Source organism: Euprymna scolopes, chromosome 37, assembly GCF_053919585.1.
Source record: "Euprymna scolopes isolate OS-2025 chromosome 37, ASM5391958v1, whole genome shotgun sequence".
Taxonomy (NCBI): domain Eukaryota; kingdom Metazoa; phylum Mollusca; class Cephalopoda; order Sepiida; family Sepiolidae; genus Euprymna; species Euprymna scolopes.
Genome location: NC_136518.1, coordinates 78,192,103 through 78,214,067, shown reverse-complemented (window position 1 = coordinate 78,214,067; position 21,965 = coordinate 78,192,103). Strand labels below are relative to the sequence as shown.

Below are 21,965 nucleotides of genomic sequence, written 5' to 3'. Positions count from 1 at the left end.
ATTGGAGGTGCATCTCTTCCAGTAAATTAATGCGTCGCCCAGATACCCATCCGGAAATTTCTACAACTTGACGCGGTACATACAGCGCTTAACCTTCTCAAATGATCACCCATCTGGTACTGGCCAAGTTTAACGTTGCTTAACTTTAGTTATATGGTGAGAACCAGTGGCTCAATATGATTGTGCTATATATATATATATATATATATATATATATATACATACATACATACACACACACACACATATACACAGGGTGCCCACAAAGTCTGGCTACATAATCAAGAGGATGCTTCCACAAAGTCTGGTTACATAATGTAGCCAGACTTTGTGGACACCCTGTATATATATATATATATATATTATATTATATACATACACACATGAGGCACGTTCCAAAAATAATGCAGCCTATTTTATTTATTCTGCCTGAATGGATTAGAGGGGATTACAAATTGATTGTTATGATGACTGAATTTATGCATTCATAACCTGAAAGTTTCTCTAAGAAAGCAAAAAGAGAAATATGACAGCAATTCAAGAAATTCAATAACAAAGATAAATTCTAAAAACAGCACAAAGCAGCTTCTTTCTGACATTTTTTTTTTGTTATTGTCTATTCAGGCGCTGTTATTTTTTTATTATTTATTTTTTTATTCAGATGCCATGAAGCAAGTCTGGAAGAAAAAATAAACTTACCCTGGAAATACTGGCAGCACCCCAGTTGTTAACTATGGAAGACATGGAACAAGATCTGATAGTAGAAAAAGACTAAATCAGAAGTACAAAGCAACTTTCAAAATGGCTGACACACAAAATGGCTGACATACAAAATTAAAATAGTTAAAATGAAAAAATATTTATGGTTTGAAAAAAAACAAAAAAAAACAAAAAAACTTCTTTTTTAAACCAAAACAAAAGTTATTTTTAACCCATTCCTTTGGGGTATTTAAAAAAAATACAATAAACATGATAAAAAAAAAATTAAAAATAAAATAAAAGTACCACTTATTCAAGATAATTATTCGAATCCAATTCACAAGAAAAGATTAAATATTTCATTGGATATGTTGTGCCACGAATTTAAATAAAAATAAATAATCAAAATATTTGACAAAAAAAATTATTTTTTTTAGTTTGAAAACTAGTTCGTAAATGAAAAAATTAAAATAAAAAATAAACGAAAAATAAAATGCGAAAAACCTTAGTTTGAAAAAAAAAAAAAAAAAAAAAAATTGTCTTTTTTGTTAGTCAAAACAAAACATTTTTTTTTTTAACCCGAAGTTTTTGTTTTGTATTTTTTAAATAAAATTTTTTTTTTAAAGTTGAACAAAAAAAAAAAATAGTAAAACATTCAAGATAATCATTGTAACCCATTTCACGAAAAAACATTTTTAAAAAATCCACGAGTTGGAAGATAAAAAAGATCAAATTTATTTTTCTTTTCATTCTTGTAATCATGTGATACTATCGTAGTCCTCACCCAAGTTTTAGAAAGGAAAAAAATAAAGGAAAAAATATAACAAAAAGAAAAAGAGGAAATATGTTTATCAGCAGAACAATAGAGAGGAAGTAGTTCAAGATACACAACCGAAAACTAAAATAGGATTGTTAATCAAGGTGTGGCAGTAACGGCAACAAAAGGATCGGTCCATATAATTTAGAGTTAGTTTTTAGGAGTGGTAATTAGTTTTGCAACAATTTATAACATTTAGGGACAGTTGTAAACGGTCTTGGGTTTGTGACGGTTGAGGACAGAGTTAAAGCGAGTTGTGAGTTGGGCACAATCGAACGTAGGTTGTGGCTTGGGCCAGAATGAGAGAGCTTTAGCAGATCGAGATTAACTAACGATAACTGATGAACACAACCTCAACAGAAGACGTAAATGTGGACCTTAGCATTCAAAAAGTCGATGGTGTCACACACACACACACCCAGAGTATAACTGATATTTTGCAGAATGTGCCAGAGTTTGCTTCATTTTATTTTTTTTTAAAATTTGTTAGCACCTACACCCCTCCCCCCCTCCCCGCCCCTGTGCAGCAGCCACCAATGTGAGAGACAATGACATGGCCAGAAGAAAAAACGAAGGAGAAGATCACGGAAAAAAAAAACGTTGAGATTGGAAATTGTTGAGCCAGGCCGACACATGATTGTATCATAATCGGTTGACTTTTTAAATGTTCTTAGCATAAGATCAGCACCGTTACCTTTACATCCACATTCTGTTTTAAAGGTCAAAGTACAGAACACACGCTGAAAAGATTTTAAAAGGGTCAAATTATGACATGTGGACATACACAAAAAATTTTTTTTTTCTTATCTGGCACCCAAAAGAACAGACTCTTGCAGTTTTACCTTCGTTTCAACTAGACCAGGGGTTCTCGACCGGGTTCCACAGGCAAAATATAACAAATTGGTGGTCCACAATGATATTTTGGTGGTTCATGAATAAAACCAACTCATAATGGTTTTTATTATTAAAAAAAAATTAATTTCTACTGTAATTTTGGTTTTACGTGAAAAAAGCTGAAATAGACATTGAAACGAATTTGAATGTATTTTCTAGATTTCAAAAACTTTCCAGAAAATTGTTTTGAAAGCAATAAAAAGAAATAGAAAAAGCGATAGGAGCTGGTTTTAAATATGTGTCACATGCAGTCGGTTATTTTCCTATTGTCTGTCTGACCTTCGCGCTCCCATAGTATGACCAATAGTTATGGGGGGGGGGGATCCACCAAAGAAAAAAGGAGAAAGGGGTCCATGGGTAAAAAGGTTGAGAACCACTGGACTAGATTAAAGAAGATAAAGTTATGGAGCAATAAAAAAAATTATTTTCTTAATACCCAGTTTTGGAGTAGAGGGACAGGACTATTGTCCAAAGAAAAGTAACACACCTCTTTTCCTCCACTAGTCTATGGGAGACCGTTGGGCATGGTCGAGAATCCACTTAGCCCCCCCTCCCCTGATTAGGGTAACGTGAGGTCATGGAAAGCAGGTGACTGATGTAATATGGAAGCAAATAGAAATAATTCTGTTCATCGTTTCGTATTTCGTTGGGCTGAGCAGAAGATACCTCTGGGTGCAATGGTTAGGACCATTGCCCAGTATGAGCACTGCTCGGACAGAAAGGAACTGCAACCTACTGCCTGTACAACTGCAAGGAAAGCTATGCCAATACATAACTCTTTATTTGAGGAACAGCGTGAATAAGGTTCTGAATCAGAACACCTCGCTTGGTAAGAGTCGCCATGATAGACAAGTGGCACCTGATTGTCATCAAACTACTCTCTGACAACCAGCAAAGAATAACAGAAAATATTGTGAGTAGAAGAAACAGAAAAAGGCAAAAAAAAAAAAAAAAAAAGAAAGAGTTCCAAATCTAATAGACCCACACTATTGGCCAAGCTTCAAACCCTGTCCCATCACTGCAATGTTGCATCCCTGTGTCTGTTTTACAAATACTTTAATGGAATGTGCTCTGATGAACTCATAGCAATTGTGCTCCCTCGGCTACCTAACAAGCAACAAAATCCCACCCATTCCTGTTGAGCTCCCTAGATGCTGGAAAGCCTTCTATTCGAATAGTCTCTTCCTTTGGATAGACTTTGGAATATAAGTACTTATAGCTCTAGTATGCCACTATCGAATATCTGAATGAACTTTGTGTCATTAATCTGAACACAAAATTTGAAAGTTTTATTTCAATAGTATAATCTATTATATAAAAAGGAAAATGTGTGTTTGTGTGTGTGTGCATGTCGACAATGGCCCCAAAGAATAATTCTGTGTTGTCAACTGGGCCATTTTTTGTAAGGAGGGATCGCTTTTTGCGTCAACATTTTTGCCCGTCATACGACTAGCAATCTGAATGTATGTTTAGAAAGTTTTATTTCACATTAGCCTCGTGTAATATCCGTTTTTGGGTGAAGAGAGATCACTCTATTTGTGCTTGTATATTGCACTACAAGAAAGTAGGATATATAATGAGCAGAAAGCAACTAATTTAGTATTTTGTCTTTATATTTTTAACTGGCTTTGCAAACTCACTTTTCCCTGATTAAAAATATTTAACCAGAGTTGAATGGATGACCTAACGGGTCAGTTTTTTTTTTTTTTTTTTTTTTTTTTTTTTTTTTATAGTAGGTACATGTTCAGCTAAACATTTCTAGGATCGTCTGTCTTTCTTTCTACGGCCCAAAAAAGAAAAAAAAATGCCACTTATTTTCTCTTCCTTTTTTTATTCTGCATATCCCCTCCTCTCTCTCTCTCTCTCTCTCTCTCTCTCTCTCACACTTGTTTTACCATTCTTTAACTTTTCTTATAGTGTAGTGTTCTCTCAGAACTAATAACAATAGTTTCTTCCCTCGGACTGCTAGACTTTGGAATTCCTTCCCTGTTTCCTGCTTCCCTGACGGTACTAGCCTGCAAAAAATTAAATGCAATGTGAACAGACATCTCGATGCTCAACTCCCCAAAGTCCCCTGTTAAACACGATCCCAAATAGTAGCCCCTTATGTTCCAAATGTATGGCATAAAAACGAGTAAAAAAAATAAATAAATAAATAAAATAAAAAATACCATCAAATTTTTCATTAGTAAATCTATCTATATACACCCTTTCTAATAGTCTAACATTTAAACTCCCCAGTCAGACATTTTCAAGAGACATGAATTGAAATTAGTACATAGACGATGCTGCTAAGTTTGCTGCAAAGAAAGTTGACTCCCTCTACCGGGATAGAAAACTTCCCACACATGCTAATCTAATATATAACGGCTATATATCGGTTTGTCTGTCAGTCTCCATATTTCCAAACTCTATCTCCTCCGAAACTAAAAGTCGCATAGCAGCATTAAGGGCCTCAAATGATTGGATTTTTTTTATGGACTGTTCTTTAAGGGTTTTTTTAACCCATTAAAATTGTTTTTAAGGGGTCAAAAATGGGTCCCAATTAAAAAAAAAAAAAAAAAGCATTAAACATTTTGTACATTCATCTTAATTTATTTAAAAAATGTTATTCTAATCAGTTTATATGCATGTCACGTTGGTACAGGGGTAACAACATTAGCATTGAATGCTACAGTTTCAGTTTCGATTCTAGCTGATGGCACCTAACTACTTTTACTCTTAAAATCATGACGCTATAATAATATATATGAAATCTGGACAAATTAAAATATATTTCAGCATAATTTACACCCGGGCAAAACCGGGCGCTCACCTAACACCGACTAGTATCCTATATCGCTATGAAGCAACTATTTATCTGTGCACGGAACAACTAGCCTCTCCCTATTAGACAGAGTGCAAAAAAAAAAAAAAAAAAAAAAAAATAGTATCTATTTTAAAAGGTTGCAAAAACGGATACTAATGTATGGAGTATTGTTACATATCTAGTGCAAAAAAAAATTAAAAAAAAAAAAAAAAAAAACAGTTTCAAATCTAAAACGGTTTTCGCATTCTCTGTCAAGCTTCCACCTCAGTCACATCACCACTGTTGCATTCTTATGCTTCGATAAACTTGCTGAACTTGTAGACTCACAACAAAAAGACTAACAGCAAAATCCCACCCTTTCACCGTAGAGGTCTCTAAATGCTGGAAAATTTTCTGCTCTGATAGCTTCTTTCCTTGATCTCCCTTGCTCTTCTTCTCCGTTTCTCCACCCCAACAATACCTATATGCAAAAATTTTAATGTAATGTGAACAAATATCTTGCTGCCCAACTCCAAATCCAATTAGCCTCCCTATAAATCTGGACCCTATCACAGTAGCTTACTCACAGTAGTTTCACTGGCAATATACCTTGCTTTTGATAAAATAAATTACGACTCAACAGTCAAAATTAAAAAGGCGTATCAAAAAGAGAGAGAGGCAACTCACAAAATATCTCAATTATGAAAATAGGTTGATTGTTTGGTTTTATGGCATATAAAGTCTCGTCTCATTTTAACATTTGATACATATTTTGTGTGCAAATGGTTTGTAGATTAATTTGTTTTGTGGGCGTATATTTTGTAAGAAGATAGCTTATGCGTGGTGGATTCTATCAGGTTGAGGGTAGGGTTTGTGTTCCTTCTAGAAATAAATGGTTTATTGTGCAAGAATTTATTCAAAACAACAACCATTCCTCAAAGTAAAGACTATCATTGTTTACGCCCTTCTGCCAATGACCTACAAGATTGTGTTAGATCAATCCTTCAGCTTAAAATCAAAAGATTTTTGACAGGATGCTTCAACTTGAAATCAGCAACTCTTCATGAAAAACTATCGCCAGAAAGATCAGTAATAGAATTGAAGTTCTGACGCATTCAGCCTAATGAAATAAGAATTACAATTAAGTTTAGCAAGATAATCCAAAATAGCAAACTTAAAATATATTATAAATATTAAAGACTTAATATTTATAATATTTATAAAGTAATCCTAACCAGATGTGAAAGCACAATGAAACTAAATAGGAAATAGAGCTTATAATAAGAACAAATAATTAATAAAACATGTTAAAAACATTTAATTTTCAAAAAGGAAACACAAATTAATTTGTTTCCTTTTTGAAAATTAAATGTTTTTAACATCTTTCATTAATTCTTTGTTCTTTTATATATATATATATATATATATATATATATATATATATATATATATATATATATATATATATATATAAGAATAAACAGATAACCTGCTTTAGAACACATTTTTAGATACGAAAAAAAATTTATTTTTTTTTTTATATTTAATTTCGGATTTTAAAATCCCTCGACAAAGAAGAGAGAAGAATTCCTGAGTTTTGTTGGTCTTTTTTCTTTCTCGGAAGTAAAAGCAAAAAGTCCATCCTCATTGTGTGTTATTGAGGTCATGCTACCTGGTATTTACACGTAGAACTCTTTAGTTTATTTATTTATTTTTTTATAAGTATAAAACCGAAAAGGCGCGCGGTCGCTAAATATGAAATTGAAAAAAAAAAAAAAAAGAAAGAAAAAAAAGGTGTGGTGGTAAAATTGCAGTATAGTGAAGTCAAGAAATCATAAAGAAACAAAACAAATAGCTTATATATTGGGACCCTAGGCCAGTAAGTAAACATAGTTAACTAGTATGAATTTCAGAAGTGTTACATTAAGTTCTAGGTGTGTCAGAAATTTCATGAAAAATATTGCATAATTCCATCCTGTCTTTCCAAGCTTATAACTCCTCGAAAAATGTAATTCAAGCCTAATTTTTTTTTTTTAATTATAAGGAGCAAGGACCAAGGTTTCATTAAAAAAAAACAAAAAAAAAAACAAACAACGTGGTTTAAAAAAAAAAAAAAAGGTTTTACACTTCGGACTTTACAGGTAAATTTCTAAAAAACACTACTTTTTTTGTTTTAAATTTGAATATATTATTTATTGATCTGTTATCTTCAATTTGTGATATATAACACTTTGGTGAGTAAATTAATTATTTACTTTTTGATAGACATTTCAAAATGGGAGGCGTAAAATCATTCGACCCCCTGTCTTTCCAAGCTTATAACTACTCGAAAAATGTAATTCAAGCCCTAATTTATTTTTCAATTAAAAGAGCAAGGACCAAGGTTTCATTTAAAAAAAAAATAACAAAAGAAAAAACAAACAACGTAGTTTAAAAAAAAAAATGTTTTAAACTTCGGACTTTACAAGTAAATTTCTAAAAAACACTATTTTTTTTTAAATTTGAATATATTATTTATTGATCTTTTATCTTCAATTTGTGATATATAAAACTTTGGTGAGTAAATTAATTATTTACTTTTTAATAGACACTTGAAAATGGAGTGAAGGCGTGAATTAAAAAAAAAACGTTTGTCTAAAATATTATATTCGGTTTATTGGAAAGAGCATAAAATTTCACATTGACCCTGAAAATATTGTAAAAATTGAACCAATAGAAAAGTTTTGATAGATTTTTAAAGTTTAAAAATTGAAAAATACTGAGCTCGTAGAATTCAATTAATTTCATTACTGTTTTTTTTAAAATAAAAAAATAATATTTCTATTAGTTTTAAAACAACTTTAATAGTTTATTTTGGAAGTATAATCCATAAAGAAAATAAACAGCCCACTTTTAAAAGAGAAATTATGGGTTTTTTATATTTTATTCGCAGTTTCGTGTTAGGGGTGTCAAAAATTCTGATACACCTAATTAAGCCCATGTTAGAATAACCTGATTCGAAACAGAAATAGGCTTAAATGTGCAGGTAGTGTGATTGATGTCAGCTCTCTAAGTTAAAGCATCTGAAAGTCAGGTGTCAAATGATATTACAGAGAAATTATATAACATGCTCAGGGGAACAGAATAGAGTTTCTAAAACAGAGTCAGGGAAGCAGAGAGACAAGACATGCCCGACATTGTAGGTATCTAAGTGATTTTAAGGCAAATTAAGAAAATTAGTCTCTCCCCCAAAGAGAAAACTCCGAATAAAACCTTTCTGTGCCAACATACATGAAATTTATTTGCCCAAGTTAAACAGCTGATTAACAGCAACTGGATAACTCAGCCACACAGGCAAGGGTCTACATGATGGAGTCACGATCGAAGAATGAGGACTAGCAAGCGTGCAAGTATGTAAAAAAAAAAAAAATGCTTTTATTATTTGATTCGTTTCTTGATCACTCACTGACAAAAACACCATAAATGCACAAGTATGCGTTTGTGTGAAAAGACATGTGCGAATGGTTTGTTTAATGTTTGAAAACTATGGCACTAACCCAAGGCAAGGAAGGAAGTTTCATGGGAGTTAGAAATTCAGAAACAGTCCCCAGTCACATGTATATTCCCGTTAGGGGGAGATGACAACATTAGGTTTTTGCAACCCTTGCATGGAGATGTCAACATCTTCGTACATACAGCGCCTGGTATTCCCAAATTGGTCGCTCATCTGGCAGTGATCAGGTTCAACGTTGCTTAACTTTGGTGATCTAACAAGAACCGATGTGTCGATGTGATTATGCCACATACTGTATCTTGTTTAATGTTTGTTTAAAGTTGAAATTTTAGAATAAGAATGGGGATGAGAGATGTCCGATTTGTTAAGTGTAAAAAATGAAATAAAATAAAGGATGAGAAACTTAGGAAAAGAAAACAATGTCACCGTATAACATAGCGTAGATGCACTGATGTAAATGAATGCGAAATGACATCACCGGTAAAGAATAAAAAAAAAAGAAAAGATTATAAAAAAAAGAAGAGAATGATTACGTGAGAGATGTGGATAACGTTCGTGATCACATGCAAAGTGTGAAAGGCACTCGAGAAGATGATCACGTGAGGGACGTCACAGTGGTAAAAGTAGAATGAGGAAAACGTTGTTGCTACAAAGAACAAGCGAGTTGGAGTTATTTCCTATTCTTTGTCTTGGTCTCTTTTGCGACTGAAACTGGGCACAACGTGTGTTGGTTCCCGGACAACGTTACAAACGTTTAAACTCATACGTACATGTTAGAATGGAAGTTACAATACTTACTCAACAGTAACATCTCTCTCATCCAGGGAAACGTGACTCTGGCGCATACAGCTTGAGTCTGTGTCGTGGGTGGGCCATTCAAGATGCCGAATGAAAGGAGATGAGCAAGAAGATGATGTAGACATAGCTGAAGGGACGCCTGGAGACGTCGCTTCCACCAGGTGAAGGTGAGTATCCTTTGACTGGGCAACATGGATTGCAGCTAAGTATTTTTCCCGGTCGACATTCGAAGAGAACTTTTCCAGTTCTTCTTCCCGTACCTGAATAGAACTGGGGTTCAGCAAGTCATAAATAGAAGACAGCAATGATTCCCGATTCTCAATTGATATGTCTTTTTCAGAATCTGAAGAGCAAAAAAAAAAAGAAAGTGAATAAAAGAAAATCAAAGAACCGATTCTTTTGTCAAAGAAAATTAAAACGACCCTCTTTATGAGCCTCTTTGAAAGCAATATATAAAGATGAGAAGTCTAATATCTTCTTTTTATAAAACTAAATATCAGTGTGCTTATCTATCTACCTCTACTTATATATAAAAGGCACTTTGTGTTTGTGTAATTTGAAAAATTAAATATCGCAGATTTCCATTCAATGTGATCCATAACCTATAGACAAGCAAGATGCCCTGATTTCAATTTCTTCCTAAGACCTCTTAAGCATATGCCTTATCATTTTTACATTAATATTTTTTTTTATCAAACTTAGAATAACAGTCCTAGACAGTATTCTAATCTTTGTGAGAGTGTAAAATCGATTCGTTCAGGGAATTACTTTCACTCGTCTTGGACCAAAGTAAGTATTTTTCCCGGTCGACATTCGAAGAGAACTTTTCAAATATAGCGTTTCCAACGATTTTAAACTGGTAATATTATTTTATTGGCGTTTCCTTTGAAGTTTTATATATCAACATTTTCAACCATTCATAAACTACATTTAACATCCCAATGAATGGATTGACGATGATACTTATGAGCTTTAAAGGCGGACGATTAAAAATATTTTTATTAGAAATATTAAAGATATCCCCTCTTAACCTTACTTTTCGACCCGATTTTATTTATTTTATGTTATCTTACTTTGTTTATCAACATCAAAATAAGTAACTATTTTTCTTTATATTTTAAATATTTTCCAGATACATCTGCCTTACTTAAAAAAATGCTAGCTTTATTTTTGGTGTCTTTAAACCCCCACCCACTATTTTTGCTGATGAAGAAACTTTGTTTTATAAAATCAAACAATAAAATTATTTTCCAAGACTTATTGTCTGTCTCAATAAAAACATCGTTTCCGAAACGATCGTACAATTTATTGATTTTGTTTGTTTTTCCTTGTGAAACCGATTTTTAATTTTAATCGAGTCAGAGATGTCTCGTGTTCCGGGGTTCGAATCGTTCGACTGGTGTTAATCGTAACACCCTGCACCAAGATTCCCGAAAGGATGAAACACTAGTGTCTGTAGGTATTTAATTATTATAGTAAAAAAAATAATTATGACAGCCTCTTTAAAAAATTCGTTTCTTATCGTTGAGCACTTTCAGTTGAATTAAAGTCGGTCAATTTAGCTCTTATGCATAGATCATCGTATAACGATTAGATCACTGTCTGACTGACGTAAATGAACATTTAAAATTAAGATGTTTAAAATTCAACGTTATCCTACACGGTTAATGGTAGCCGAACGGATACGGTCTCCGCTAATCGAGTCAGAGATGTCTCGTGTTCCGGGGTTCGAATCGTTCGACTGGTGTTAATCGTGACACCCTGCATTGAAGATTCCCGAAAGGATGAAACACTAGTGTCTGTAGGTATTTAATTATTATAGTAAAATATATATATATATATATATATATATATGCATACATACTAGCTGGACGCCTGGCATTGCCCAGTCATGCAATACACTTAAACATGATATTTTAATTTATGCAGATTGCGTATGTATTATTATAGAATCAATCCTCTATTGATTATTATATATTACGAGGAATAATTTGCCCGATGGACTAATTTGAAAAAATAAATAAATAAAAAATAAGGATAATGTCGTTCATCAAATTCTTTTTGTGTTTGTTTACAATATCATATCAGCTAATATTTGGGATTAACGATCTTAAAAATAGTTTTCCTTCTCTTATAGATAAAAAAAATTGAATTTTTACGTTACATAAAATATTCTCCTATAAAAATTCTTTTTGTCAATAAGAAAAGAAAGATTATTTTTAAGATCGGATCTTTTCGATTTTAGATACTTAGATTAATTTCTGTACAAAACATATCTAAGAACACTGCCAGATATATAAACTACTTTCGTTTGAAATTTGCAAAAGATAGGTTCTGAAATGGCTGAATCTATGAGGATAGAACTCACACACACAAAGTCAGTGAGATATATATATATATATATATATATATATATATATATATATATGTGTGTGTGTGTGTGTGTGTGTGTGTGTGGTGATTCAGAAGCATAGACGACCCTAAGTGTGGAATAAGGACAAAACTGGATGGTTACATTCAGACTAAGCTTATTTCCTTTAATAATTGCAAGAAACCATCTCAGCAAAAATAACCTTCTTAGTGACACGCAATATGGTTTCCATTCTGCTAGATCTTCAGCAGATGTGCTTACAGTTATATCTCATAGGATTAGCAAATCTCTCGTCAAAGGCTTCATTTCTAGGGCAATTTTTCTTGGCATATCAAAGGCCTTTGATAGAGCATGGCATAAAGGTTTACTTCACAAGATCTCCAGCTACAGTATAGCTGGAAATGTCTTCTCAATTATTAAATCATTTCTCTCTGATAGGTTCATAAGAGTAGTAGTTGATGGGCAAAAATCAGAAGCTCTCAGTATTAATGCTGGAGTCCCTCAGGGGTCCATCCTGGGTCCAACTCTTTTCCTGATCTACATTAATGATCTTCCAAATCACATCCTTACATCATTCGTTGACATTTATGCTGATGACACTACTATCTATGGTAACACATCTAAGACCGTAAACGACTAAGTTCTCTGATTCTCTCTCCTCTAATCTTGAGCAAGCGGTACAATGGGGAAAGGAGTGGCTGGTTACTTTTAATGCATCTAAAACCAAGCTTTTATCTTTACATCATCAACGCTCTGATGCCCATCTGGCATCAATTGAAATGAATGGCTCTCGTCTTGGGGAGGCCTCATGTTTTGACAAGCTTCTGGGATTGACCATTACTCCTGATCTAAAATGGAACACCTACATTAAATCCGTTGCCAAGGCCGCTGGAAAAATGGTCGGATCCTTCTATCGATCCAGTAGATCGATCACTGCTGATGCAATTCTCTATCTATATAAGAGCCAGGTACGTCCAAGGATGGAGTACTGCTGCCACATCTGGGCAGGAGCTGCTAGAAAGGATTTATCCTGCCTTGACAGAGTTCAAAATAGACTTCGTAGCCTCGTAGGGGATGTCCTTTTCTCTTCCCTGCAACCTCTATCTCACAGAAGAGATGTTGCGAGTTTGCTTTATCATTATTTTCATTGGCAAGTGCTCGGGAGAGTTCCAATCTATGGTCCCCCCTTGCCAAACTTTCACAAGAAACACCCGTCTAGCAGAAAGCACTATCACTAATTTGCCCAACTCTTTATCTGTGCCTAAACCTAAACGTAGATTCCATAAGCAAAGCTTCTTTCTTAGAACTGCATGCCTATCTGTTTTCCTGTTTTCCAGCTGACTACAATATGGTTGTCTTCAAGTCTAATGTTTAAGTTAACAAATTTACCGAATTTCCATTACTAACGATTACTATACTGTCCAATTTCTACTGTACACTCTTTAATCCTTATCTTCGAGTAGCCTCTTGGCCTTGATAAGTGGTGATGCCTATGTAAAAAAGAAAAAGAAACCTTAACCACTAACACCCTATACATAAATATCATTGGCTTAAAAGCAACTGTTATATTAAAGAACATATTAAGAAAAAGCAAAAACTTACCAATAAAATGTAAATTCCCTTCCAGCAGAGTATTTCCAGTCACTTGATTTTCTATAAATAGAAAAAAAATTTTCATAATTCCCATTCAATTAGAGCTAAAACATTAAAAAAAAAAATCATGGTAAAATTGCACTATAGTTAACAGTCGAGAAAGCGTAAAGAAAAACAAAAAACAAATAAGTTATAAATTGGGGCCCTACGCCAGCAAGTAGACATTATGTTAACTAGTATGAATTTCGGTGAGGGTTACACAAAGTGTATGTCAGGATAGCCTGACAGAAAACGGAAATAGACCCAGCTGCAGCCACCATGATTGAAGCAGATGGTCAAGGGTCAGCTACCCAGACAAAACGCACTAGAAATATAGCGGTCGAATGATGACATAGAAATGACGTAACACACTCGGGATACAGAACAAAAGTTGCTAGTCAGAGTCAGGAAGCAAGAGAGGTAGACAATGTACTGAGAATCTAAATGAATGTTGCTTCAACACTGAAGGTGCATCGACCATCTTAAGACTAAGTTAGAAAAACAAGTATTCAGAAATAGATATTAGTCTCTCCTTCCACGAATTAACTTTTCTCTAAATAAAACCTTTGAAAGCCGACAAGTCTCCATTGTGTTTACGTGCATGAATAGATTTGTCTCGAGTTAAACATAAAATCATCAATCACGGAGGAGGGAGGGGTTATGGCCCATGAATGGAAAAGCGACAATCAGAGAGTAAGACCAGCAATGTTGATTTCAACTTGCAAACATTTCTATTAGTTTGCGCATAGGTAAAACTAATCACAGCTAAAAGCGGTTTAATTTAAAACTTTCTTATCTGTCTGTCAGGTTAGATCAGACAATAGCGAACGCGGCTGGAGCGCTAACTATTTTGGTTTCGATTCTAACTGGTAGCACCCAAGTCATATTTTTTTTTTTTTTTACTTTTGAAATCAGTACTGTGTGTGTGTGTATATATATATATATATATATATATATATATATATATATATATATATATATATATATATATATATTACTAGCGGGAGGGGAGGGGCGCCCGTCTTTGCCCGTTCGTAAAATATGCTTGAATATAATATTTTAATTTGTCTAGATTTCGTATACATTATAGAGTTGTGATTTCAAAAGTAAAAAAAAAGAAAAAAAGAGTATTTGGGTGCCATCAGCTGGAATTGAAACCGAAAGCCAAACTGTAGAATTCAAAGCTGGTGACGTTTTCACAGTACCAACGTGACACGCATATGAACTGATAAGAAATAAGCTAAGATGAATGTATAAAATGTATAACGATTTTTTTTCAATTTTGACCCTTCGTTTCGGAAGAGATAAAGTTTGAAAATATCAAAACAGACAGAAATATAGACTTTTATATATTAGAAATATGTTCAATAGGGAATTGACTAATAACACGAATACAAAATAATAATAATAATAATAATAATAATAATAATAATAATAATAATAATAATAATAATAATAAACAACACGAAATCTGCATGAATTAAAATATATTTAAGTGTATTTTACGACCAACAAGGTTGTGCGCCCCCACTGCTAGTTTTAAAATATCAGATAAAAGTGTTTTTTTTTTCTTTAGTAAACTGTTTTGTAATAAACTTTTTCCTTTAAAAAAAAAAAAAAAAAAAAAAAAATTTATTACAATTCCATCAGAATTTTCCTCACTGGCAATGCCACATTTTCTTTTTTTAGCAGTTGAATAAAAATGTCAGAGGTTGGAAGACGCGTTTTTTCACCGCATCAAATCCAGCGTTTTAATTTAATCAATATTTAATACAGAACTGACAAAGGAGGTTAATTATCGTTTCTGCTACTAAATATTCTTTCTTCAGCGAGAAAGAAAGAAAAAATAAAAAATAAAATAAAATATGTGCGCGTGTGAGAGCGCGCGCGTGTATGTGCGTGCGCGCGTGTATGTGTTGTGTGCCAATGTTTGATCTTCGGGCAAAACCAATGTCATAAAAATTGATAGTTTCCAATTTTATTTTAAATGTTTACAAGTTCCGTTTTTCTATTATTATTATAATCTTTATCTATATATCTATAAAAGTGAGAATGTGCGCGTGTGTGTGTGGACATTTCTCAACCTATATACTCAACGAATTTTTATCAACTAACTTGAAATTTGGTATATAGGATACTCAGACATGTGGAAAACTGTAATTGGTTTGTATCCGACAAAAAAAAAAGGGGGGGGGGCTGCTAAGCGGCCAAAATTTAAAAAATTGGTACTTGGGGGATCATCGGATTTTTATCTGTTTATCAACCGTTTTATAAAATTTGAAAACACTTTTTTAAGGATCATGTCAAGCTAGTCTAATGGTTATCGTACTTGCCTCCCTGTTTTTAGGTTTTGGTTTCAATTTGAGCTCGAGTATTTTTTTTTATGAACTGTTTAGAAAAACACACAATACTCGCATGCACATGTCTCAGTTTCAGTTTTATTTTTTAACTTCGTTTTTTTTTTTTTTTTTTGTTTTTTTAAAGGAATTTAACGTTACGTTGATTACCGGGTAACGCCGGGTACATCTCTTAGTAGATCTATAAAAGTGAGAATGTGTGTGTGTGTGTGTGTGTGTGTGTGTGTGTGTGTGTGTGTGTGTGAGAGAGAGAGAGAAAGAGAGAGAAAGGGAGACACTTCTCAACCTATATACTCAACGAAATTTTATCTACAGACTTGAAATTTGCTATATAGGATATTCAGACATGTGGAAAACATTTCAATCTGTTTCCATCTAGAAGAACGGGATAAGGGGTCAAAATTGAAAGACTAGTACGTGGTGGTCGTCGGATTTTGATCTATTTGCTAACTGTTTCACGAATGCGCATGCATGAATGGTTCACATGACAAATTCATTATGTCAAAGATAAATAGACCTGAAAATACTTTTTTAAGTTCGTGTCAAGCCGACCTAATGGTTATCGTACATGACTCACTATCTTTAAGTTTTGGTTTCGATCTCAGCTCGAGTATTTTCATTGTTCTTTTTTTTTTTTTTTTTAACTAACAAGTGAACTGTTTAGAAAAAAAAACAATACTCGCATGCACATGTCTCAGTTTGTGTATGAATTAAAATATAATATTTATGCGTATTTTACGACCGGACAACGCCGGGCAGTCAGCTAGTATAAAATAAAATCGACTGGATTTTTTTTACTTAAAAATCAAATTGCGATACATCTGATAAATCGATATTTTATTCTGTTTAGCCATTTTTAATTTCTTATTCTACTGTTTCCTTTTTATTAATGACAATTGTTTTTTTTTTTGTTTGTTACTTACATATATTTTGGATTATTGGGACTGCTGTTCTGAACTTGGGTGTGATTTTTACAACGTTTTGGTCGAGATGGTAGGTGCTCGTCTGAGCTCCAATCCCTGGTCCCCCCTCGCCAATCTTTCACAAAAAACACCCGTCTGGCTGAAACTACTGTCAATAATTTCCCCCACTCTTTATCTTTGCCTAAATCCAAATGTAGATTCCATGAGCAAAGCTTCTTTCTTAGAACTGCACGCCAGTGGAACTCTTTACCGCTTGCCTGTTTCCCACCTGACTACAACTTGCTGTCTTCAAGTCCAACATAAACTCCTGACAAACCGACACTTTATCAAAAACCCTAATACTAATGATTACTACAATACTATCTCATTGATAACTGTACACGTAATAACCCTTATCCCTGAGTGGCCTTCGGGCCTTGATAAGTGGTGACCCCCATGTAAAAAAAAAAAACTCTCACCAAATAAAATAATTTGGCAATCTCAATAAGTTTCCAGCTGGAAAATTACTTTTTTCACAACGTTTTGGTCGAGGTAATCTATAATCTCCTTAAGGTGCATCATATCAAACTCTGAAATTTGCATGGAATTTCGAATGGAACCCTTTATTTAATCCACGAGATTAGCATGCTTTCGTTCTATCAGCGATGATTGGGTAATAGTCTTAAGTCAGCATGTAAGTAATTCACAATTGTATTTTGAGTATCACCTACACTGAAAATTGAACATTTCGCCTCCGAAAGAGTAACTTATAACTGAATTTTACCAAATACTTTATCCGTTACGTTTTTTTGGACCCAATTGATATGAATGGCTCCTTGCTGTGATACGTTCCTGGATATGACTTTAAATAGAAGACCTACATCAAATCTGTTGCCAATGTCGCTGGATAAATGGTTGCTGCAATCCTCTACCTGTCCATTCATGAGTTAAATAGTACAGCTACTATTTTTTTTGTTTTACAATTCATTTTTTAATTTTTTATACAAGAGATTCACCACATATTAAGGCCCGAAGGCCATTCGAGGATAATGATTAATGAATGTACAGTAGTCACCGGGACAACAGGGTAATAATCGTTAGTGGTGGAAATTGAGTATAATTTAAGAAGACTTCTCAATTTGAACTTGTTTACATTGGACTTGAAAATGACCACGTTGTAGTCAGTTGGAAATCATGACAGTGGAGCAGAGGTCCACGGGCAGACAGTTCTAGTAAAGAAGCTTTGTTCATAAAATTTGCGTTTAGATTTAGGCAGATATAGAGAGTGGAGGGAATTGTTTATAGTAGTTGTAGCTAGACAAGTGTTTTTGTGAAGGTTTGACAACAAGGGACCATAGACTTAAGTTCAGACGAGCACTTACCATGAAAATAATGATAGAGCAGAGACAAGCTCGCAACGTCATATGTAGGAAAGAGACTGCAGAGAAGAGAAAAGGGCATCACCTACTAGGTTACAAAGTTGATTTTGAACTCTGTTAAGGCAAGATCAGATATCAATGCATAATTTTCTATACAGCTTTTACTTAACTAACAAGTCATCCATCATCAAGGCCTGAAGGCCACTTAGGGATGGTGAGACAACCACTGTCAGTAATTTTCCCCACTCCTTATCTGTGCCTAAATAAAAACCTAGATTCCATGAGCAAAGCTTCTTTCTTAGAAGTGCACGCCTGTGGAACTCTGTTCCGTTTGCCTGTTTCCCACCTGACTACAACTTGGATGTCTTCAAGTCCAACATAAACAAATTCCTGATGAATCTCCCCCTTAAGTAAGACACTATCAAATCTCCAATACTAACGATTACTACGATACTATGCCATTGATTACTGTACACGCAATAACCCTTATCCCCGATTGGCTTCCGGGCCTTGATAAGTGGTGACCTCCATGTAAAAAGAAAATCTTTTTTTGTAATTGCACAGTGCCACTTTGATGTGTGTGTATGTGGAGGGGGGGTACTATCTGGGTCATAATTTGCAGGGATACTAAGAAGAGAGTTGAGCAGCAAGATATGTTTACATTACACTTGAACTTCTGCATGTCAGTACAGTCAGGGAAGCAGGAACCCGGAAGGGAATTCTAAAGCAGTCTTAGGGAATAAATTATTAGAGTAGAAGACTTTCTTGCATCTGTGGACATCTATTGTGTAGGGGTGGGACTTTGCTGCTTGTCGGGTTTGTCAGGGATATTTATGCTGAGGGAGTACAAGGGCTTGTAGTTTGTCAGAGCACCTGCATCAAAATACTTGCAAAACAAGCAGAGGGATGCAACATTTCGCTGATGGGACAGAGGTTGAAGCCTAGCTGACAGTACAGGATCTATTAGGTTGGCAATTCTCTTATGAACCTTGTCTAAGAGTGAGTGACTAGTAGCAGATATACCAGTCAAAATGTGACAACAATACTCCATACATGGGCGAATTCTGGCCTTGTAGAGTTAAAGGATACTCTCAGGCCTAAGTAACTTTCTAGCACGGTAGAGAGAGCGCACTTTCTTTGCAGCAGTCTTGGCAATGCTCTCGATGCATCTGTTCCAACTCATGTTCCCTATGAATGTTAAGCCGAGAAGTTTTAACAAAGTACTTTCAGGTAATGTATCATTAGCCATGGCTATTAGCGGTTGAGAAGGTTTCTTGTAGTTATTAAAGGAAAGAAGCTTAGTCTTAGTAGCATCCCACTACAGACTGGAGGTTTTCCTCTAGAGTTTCTGCCATTGCCTTGGATATGTATTCATTCGTTTTACCCTCATGTCTGTTATAGTGTGTGGTGTCGTTAGCAAATATACCCATCTCAGAAATTATTTTATCAGGGAGGTCATTTATGAATACCAGGAATAATAAAGGTTCAAGGATCGACCCCCTAAGGCACACCCGCAGTTATATCATATTGTTTATATGTACGACCATCGAGGATAACCTGGATTTTTCTCTTATTTAAGAAGGATTTAATTATGTTAAGTATTCATCCAGTAATACCATATGATTTGATTTTCCGGAGAAGACCATCGTACCATGCAGACAATGGTTGGATCTGAGCAGGATTACTAAAGAGGATAGCTCAACAACAATTTGTTTACATTGGACTTGAAAGCGACCATTTTGTAGTAAGATGAGAAACAGTCCCATCGTATTGCGTTACACATAACTTTAGTTTATCAACTCTCACTTTATGAAGTAACCAGCACACACGTGCCCTCCAAGTGTAACTATTTAACCTTCTCAAGAAAACACAGAATGAAAAATAATTTAAACGAGACTTCTACGGCATCAAATTAAACACCAGTGCTATAATTAAATCTAAATGCTTAGGCAAAGCTTAAAATGGCATCAAATCCAGTTCTTAGAGTTAATCAATATTTGATTCGTCATACTGAGTAGCAGAAGCGGTTAATGAACATTGCCATTACTTTATCTGCATAGCAAAAGAAAGAAAAGAAAAACAGAAAATACCATAATATGATACGAGGAACATTCCAAAAGTAATGTCTGCTATTTCTTTTATTCCGCCCGAATGGATCAAAGAGAATTGCAAGTTGCATTGTTATAATGACTGAACTTATGCATTCATGATCTGAAAGTTTCAGCTCTCTGTTGCAGATATTAACAGTGTAAGACTGAAAAAGCAACCCTGTTATGGACATGCGTCAGAAGCAGAGATGCGTTATTGAATTCCTACATGTAGAAAAAAAAATTGAACTGATCAACATTCACCGGCGCCAGTTGAATGTTTACAAAGCTGGTGTAGTTGATGCCAGCACAGTTAGGAGATGAGTTTGTCGATTTCAGAGTGACGACAGAGATTTGAGTGATAAAGTGCAGTGGGCTTTTACGGCTGAGGCATCAAAAAAGGCAGACAAAAGTGCATAAATTCAGGAGCTCATTTTAATGGTACCACTTTCATTTTCATAGCTCTTCAGCGTTTTAGTTTTTTTTTTTAGTTAAAAAATAGGAGGCCTTACTTGTGAAACCACCCTCGTATTTCAATACGACTTCATTTCATCCAATCTGGATAAATTAAAAATTGGTGGATTCTGTAGAGCTAAAACTTGATTAAAAGAAAAAAAAATTATTTGATCTGTACTCGTCCTTTTACCACAACAAAAGAAAAAAGTCCTTCATTCCTTCATGTGCCTTGCATTAGGCAGAGTTTCTATAAACAAAATTTATTTTAGTCCATGGAAAACATTACTATAGCACTGCTTCTCTGGTGGCTGCAACACGGTTGTCAAAAATACTTGCCATAAACCGTCCTCATAAGTAATAAAATTCTATTCATTCCATTCAGCCTTTTCAATCCTCTCATAATATTCTTCATCATTCAACTAATAATCTGTGCATCTTTTATACTTGAGTGGCACCTGAAGAAATTCGAAGGTTACATGTCTGAAACGTGAGTGTAACACCAAACAGGAGAGAAGTTGTTTGAATAATCAAAATTTCTGCAATTGTTTAAACTTTCAATGTTTTACAATTCACAGCAATTAAAAAAAAAAAAAGCAATAAAAAAAATCTAATATACAGGGTGTCCACAAAGTCTGGCTGCATAGTCTACAGGGTGTCCACAAAGTCTGGCTGCATAGTCTACAGGGTGTCCACAAAGTCTGGCTGCATAGTCTACAGGGTGTCCACAAAGTCTGGCTGCGTAATCTACAGGGTGTCCATAAAGTCTGACTACATTAAGTAGCCAGACTTTGTGGACACCCTGTATAAGCGGTTAGATTTCTGTCTGTCTGGAGACAGACAGAAATATAGCTGCTTATATATTAGATTTTGGGGACATAAGTTGCAACAGATACATCAAGAGCATTGCCAAGGGTGCTGCAAAGAAGGTGAGTTCTCTCTATCGTGCTAAAATATTACTTACACCTGAGAGTGTCCTGTACCTCTATAAGGCCACCATTCGCCCATGTACAGAGCATTGTTGCCATATTTGGGCTGGTACATCTGCTACTAGTCACTCACTTTTAGACAGTGCTCAAAATAGAATTGCCAACCTAATAGATCCTGCACTATCAGCTAGGCTTTAACCTAGGCTTCCCATCGACGAAATGTTGCACTCTCTGCTTGTTTTACAAGTATTTTGATGTTAGATGCTTTGATGAACTACAAGCCCTTGTACCCCCTCGTAAATACTCTCGACAAACCCGAGAGGCTGCAAAATCCCACTCCTATTTTCAAACTCTATCTCCTCCGAA

At 34.5% G+C, this 21,965-nt stretch overlaps 1 protein-coding gene across 3 annotated transcripts in view; it reads right to left on the bottom strand.

Moving 5' to 3' along the window:
- LOC145261236 (uncharacterized) overlaps nt 1-21,965 on the bottom strand; it is a 175,207-nt gene that overhangs the window by 65,516 nt on the left and 87,726 nt on the right. For all 3 annotated transcript variants that reach the window (XM_080119605.1, XM_080119608.1, XM_080119607.1), the window contains exons 5-7: nt 13,463-13,513; nt 9,490-9,832; nt 700-754 (exon numbers count right to left, since the gene is read on the bottom strand). In XM_080119605.1, coding sequence (XP_079975731.1) covers nt 700-754; nt 9,490-9,832; nt 13,463-13,513 — 449 coding nt within the window. The remainder of the gene's footprint in view (nt 1-699; nt 755-9,489; nt 9,833-13,462; nt 13,514-21,965) is intronic.